The 5,526-nt window shown below is 38.6% G+C and overlaps 1 protein-coding gene across 1 annotated transcript; it reads right to left on the bottom strand.

Moving 5' to 3' along the window:
- Positions 1-3,285: 3,285 nt before the first annotated feature.
- On the bottom strand, positions 3,286-4,989 carry xcr1b.3 (chemokine (C motif) receptor 1b, duplicate 3). The gene has a single exon (XM_048247933.1). It carries the CDS (start codon positions 4,987-4,989, stop codon positions 3,916-3,918), a length of 1,074 nt encoding a protein of 357 aa, XP_048103890.1. The 3' UTR covers positions 3,286-3,915.
- Between the last annotated feature and the right edge of the window lie 537 nt (positions 4,990-5,526).

Below are 5,526 nucleotides of genomic sequence, written 5' to 3'. Positions count from 1 at the left end.
CTGTTTTTTCATCAAAAAATATTTGGTAACCATGGTCACCTAATATCACAGTGGAATACATGGGTGTCAAGCCGAAAGATTGATGCCTTGATGTCCAGAAACATAAGAAAATCTACTCTTTATCCCTTGTTTTGGGCATGTACACTTATTATGTGTCATTACCATACGCATTGTATTTCTGTATTTTTGAATATTCCTGAAATTTTAAAATGACTTTAATAGTTTAAATGATGTACATTACATGTAGAAAGCTAGCTACACTTGCATAGTGATCATTTTTGCTTCTCAGGGTAGTTTTTCGGTATACATGTAAATGTCATCACCAACCCAGTCATTACCAGCACATTATAGCTTGAAATGTAGTGGTAATGACCACTGTGTTGGTGATGACATTTTTGCAGATACATTTAAAGTACTCTTTTTAAAAGAAATAAAAAAAAATTCTTCACAAAGTCAGTTCAACTTGGGTTTCTATAAACATTTAATTGCAATAGATTACGATCAGTGATTTGTCATCACCGCAACAAATGTCATTACCAGAACTGCAATGTCATCACCATCACCATGCATATTTTTGCCAATAGATTATGTATAAATTACAATAAATTACATTAATTAGATATTTTTGACAATGTTGGACAGTCTAAATTGCCACTGGATGAAAACAGATATGATATATGGCATTTATTTCAAATAAATGAAATTCCAAGCCAGGGTCGAGTGAAAAAATCTAAAAATAAGATACTTAAACGACTATAATTCATGTTGTAAGTAAAATTCAACAATTCTAATAAGTTCAAGATAAAATAGACTTCATGTGAAACCATAATTGATCATTGATTGATCATTGATTGACCATTTCATCTTTAAAATGTACATATTAGATGATGTGATGGTAATGACATTTACCTGAAAAATGACAAGCATAAATTCCCTTATATTGTGGTCTCAACCAAGCTCACAAGGTTACTCCTATCAAAATGACTGATAACTTGATGCATACCAATTAGTAAAATTTTGATTTTTATTTTTCAAAATTTCAGTAACCCAAATAGGCCCGAAATCTGAGAAATGCCCTTATATAGAAATACTGGATAGATTTTTCAGTTCAGAGGTCTATTTGTACTCCCTGACAATCAGACCCATGATAAGAGTTATGTGTTTGACTGTCTTACATGTGAGTGAATGGGAGTTCACTGAGTTGTGTTGCTCTAAAGGTGTTCTGTAAATGGCAGGGCACTTTGGTATTTCATAAGCTCACATAAAGAAGGTATTTCATTGTGCATTATTTTACTAAAGCTTGAAACTCTCTCCAGTATTTCTATTTAAACCATAAAGTTTATTTTCACACATTTTTAGATTTGAAATCTAGGCAGACGGTGAACAAATTTGAAAGATGTGTTGAGTCCCAATGTTTTTATTTGACCACTAGAGTGCAGTATAGCACAAAACGGATGCACACAAGCGGAGAGGTTGCTGATGTTCATCAGTTCACATTCATATACATTTAAAGGGATGATTGTAGTTGACATATACCAAATAGAAATTTCTGCACCTGCTTACATGGCCATTACAGTGACACAGATGAACAGCGAATGCTAATGTTCTATTGTTTACCTGCTAGTCAGACAGCAATACAACAATAGGAGGTGGGGCTCACCGAGAAAAACATACTCAAAAATAACTCTGTTATAACTGACTGTTACTGTACATGAATATATATATATTGATTAAAAATAGAAAAAAATGTACAATTTATTCAGAAGAATATGTGTGATCAAACCCATGATCTTGGTGCAGTTATCACCTTGCTCTCCATTTTTGTCTATCAGCTGAAACAAGAATACTTGCCGCCTGGTATAACTGGCAAATATGAAGAAAATAATGGCACATTTACAGGCCTACATATTTCAATAATGCTACAATTTTGGAAAAAAATCTAACATATAATTCTAATTTCTAATATATTTTAAACTAAACATGTATGCAAAGCAGTATACAGCTTCATCAACAAAACATCAATTGCACTAAAAGGTTATGGTCAAAATGTTCAGAAACTTAAAGCATTTAAGTCATTTTAGTGAAACACCATTTGAGATAACCAGTTATTGTGACATGCCCCACCATTGAGGTTTAAGTTGGCAGATTCTTTTGTTTGCCCAAAGATTAAAAAGCAGATGTTAATTGGAAGTGGTTAGACATAGTCAAGTAAAGTCAAGTCACTTTTATGTACAGTATATAGCATATTTCAAAACAAAAGCAGTTGACCCAAAGTGCTTCACAGGTAAGGCTAACTTTACAAAAATAGATAGGGAACTGATAAGCAAATAAAAAGGAGTGATAAAGGGGGGTAAGATGACAATAAGACACAAGCTAGAAATAAAGGTTATAATGCCCATACAACTAGAGATAAAGCATAGAATACCAATGAATAAATAAAAAGATAAATAAATAAAGACAAATAAAGGGGCTTAATAAAAAGGGCAAAATAAGATCATATTAAAATCAGTGTCAATAGTGCGCTGATTGAGCTGGTGACGATGCTGGAGGAGCCAAATAAAATCACTTCAGTTTTACTGTCATTGAGTTACAGATGGCTCTGTAGTCTTTAAGGTCACTTAGGTCTAAATTGGGTTTCTTTAAAAGAGGTTGGACAGAAGCATTCTTCAAACGGGAAGGGTCGACACCACTTAAAGAAATATTTATTATGGCAAGAATAAGTGTTGAACAACACTTTGGGTCTAATTGCATGATTGTTTATAAGAGTGGCTTAGTAGTCTGTTTTGGCCTCCATAACTGAATGTTGGTATTGTTTTAAAACATCTCGTAAAATTTCATTAGACACCTGGAGTTTATCCTTTTTCCCTTTCCTTGAGAGGGGATACACAGGCAGATTTGAAAATAGAGACTAGTTCAAGAGTGTCAGAGCAGGAGAATAGGGCTTGGGTAGGTATACGTATAAATATATAAGTATACTCTTTTGATCCCTTGTGGGAAATTTGGTCTCTGCATTTATCCCAATCTGTGAATTAGTGAATCACACTCAGCACACAGTGAACACACAGTGAGGTGAAGCACACACTAATCCCAGCGCAGTGAGCTGCCTGCTACAACAGCGGCGCTTGGGGAGCAGTGAGGGGTTAGGTGCCTTGCTCAAGGGCACTTCAGCCGTGCCTACTGGTCGGGGTTCGAACCGGCAACCCTCCGTTACAAGTCCGAAGCGCTAACCAGTAGGCCACGGTTGCCCCACAAGGTGGGTATTAGTAAAAGACTTGGAGAGTTTTATAGAATGAGACAGGGAAGGGGTGGATGTGAGTTAAATTAAAAGACTCCACAATACTTAAAAACTCAGTAACCATAGGCTTAGATGGACAGTGTGAACTACAGTATGTGAACATTAAAACCCCCTAAAAACAATAACTTATAAGAGTGAGAGGCCATGACAGACAAAAGATCAGAAAATTCCTGAATAAAAATATAACTTGTTTTGGGAGATCTGTTCACCAGAGCACATACATGTAGGACAGGAGTAGACAGATTAATCAACAGAAGCTGCACCTCAAAAGAGGAGTAGACATTTGTGGGTACTGTATACATCGACATTTGAAAGTCAAGAGTCATTGAGGTGAAAGTTTGAGAGTCATTGAAGATGGTGGCGAGGCCACCTCCATGAACAAAAGACCTTGGGGAGCTTACAGAGTAGAAATGGTGAGGGCAGATATCAACAAGTTACAAAAGGTCACGTCTCAGTCACAAATAAAAACTCCAGGTGATGGGACGCAATAATGTCATTTAAAATTAAGCACTTGTTAGTTATCAATCTAACATTTAATAGTGCAACGCTGACTTGCTGTGTCGCTGACAATGACGAGGAAGAGTTCTTTTGGAATGTTAGAGGATGGAGGTTTGCCGCATTTACTCCACCATCGGAGCGTAAGAGTTTTGGGGTGAGACGAGTAGACCATTGGAGCGGGATGATCGAATGTAGGTTGGTCCAGAGGTTGAGAGTGCTGTTTCATGGGTGTGTGTGCTGAGAGTCTGGGCCCTGTCTCTAATGGACAGCCACCGAAAGCTACCAGAGAGGCGTCCTCTGAACTTTCCCGCACCAAAGATGTGGATGATGGGGCTGAGGCAACAGTGGGAGTAAGCCAGGGTGTGGGACACGGTGTAGGCGTAATCGGAGGCGTCCGAGTTTATGAGTTCGGCAGGAATCAGGCCGTGGAGGCTCAGCGACTGGAGGAAGAGGAAGATGTTGAATGGTGCCCAACAGACAAAGAAACCGACCACAATGAAGAAGATTAGCCTTACTGCCTGGTTCTTCTTCTTCATCCTGCATTGCCGAATGCGAAACCACATCCGCGAGTAGCAAAACGTGATGACAGCAAATGGCAACAAGAAGAAAATTGGAATCTGAATGTCATGCATGACATACTCTGGCATGTAGGTCTGGATGCAGTGCACAGAGTCATATACATTCACTGTCTCTGAGAACACCATCTCTGGTATACTAAAGGTCAAACAGAAGACCCACAGCACACCACTCAGAAGGTGAACATTTGGCTTGAAGGAGGACGCTGTGACGGCGTGCACAACCGCCCTGTACCGGTGCACAGTCATGGCTGTGAGGAAGGCCATGTAGCTGTAGTAGCCCAGGAAAAGTATGCCACTCAGGAGCCTGCATGCCACCTCGCCCATCACCCAGCCATGGATGGGATACACCGCCCAGATTGGAAGCGGCATGGTGAAGATGAGGTCAGACACAGTGAGGTGCAGGAGCAGAAGGCTGGACGTCTGCCTCAGGTCCTCCTGCCGCAGGATGGTCCAGAGGAGGAAGCTGTTCCCAGCCAGGCTGACACAGAAGATCAGGCTGTAGCAGACAGCAGAGAAAATCCCATGGAAGTTCCCAATCACATCCTCGAGCAGTACTGGTTCATCAGTCAACGAGTAGTAGTAGTAATCATCAGTTGTCGGTGTTACATTGAATTCCATTATTCATGTAGTTATGGTATTTGGCAGATGCTTTTCCTGAAAGCAGCACATTTTAAAAAACATAATGCATAATACAGCAAAATGCATGTGATATATAATTTAGGAGCCTAAAAGTAGTCTATTTAAGTTAAAATATGTTTACATTTAAAAAGGTACAAGTTCTTTAAAAGGATAAATAGGATTTATAATTTCATGATTTAAAAATGTTAAAATGCATTGAATTGCTCTGTAAGCAGGACTTTTAATGTGATTCTGATGCCCACTATTGGGGTGCTTTATTTTGATATGTGGGGAGTGGGGGTAAATGGAAACAGAAAGGAGATTGGAGCGAAATAGTTTTTTGACCTCTCTCTCTCTCTCCATGCTACCCTCGAAATGTTTATATTTTATGGATAACTTTCTTTATTTTTGTAATGTTGATTTGAGTTTTAAGTAAACAGTAAACATAAGAAGTGGACTCGTGGAATCTTTTCAAGTGTTTTTTGAGACGAGGGAGTTTGCTGAGCGTCAAGCTAAAGCTTCAATTGCAATTTTGGA

The sequence above is a fragment of the Alosa alosa genome, chromosome 1 (assembly GCF_017589495.1).
Source record: "Alosa alosa isolate M-15738 ecotype Scorff River chromosome 1, AALO_Geno_1.1, whole genome shotgun sequence".
In the NCBI taxonomy this organism is placed as follows: domain Eukaryota; kingdom Metazoa; phylum Chordata; class Actinopteri; order Clupeiformes; family Clupeidae; genus Alosa; species Alosa alosa.
The sequence above is the reverse complement of the archived record's forward strand: the minus strand, read 5'-3'. Positions and strand labels throughout refer to the sequence as shown.

What these genes read in the sequence shown, in the direction of transcription:
- xcr1b.3 (XM_048247933.1), bottom strand. Translation starts at nt 4,989, where the DNA reads ATGGAATTCAATGTAACACCGACAACTGATGATTACTACTACTACTCG.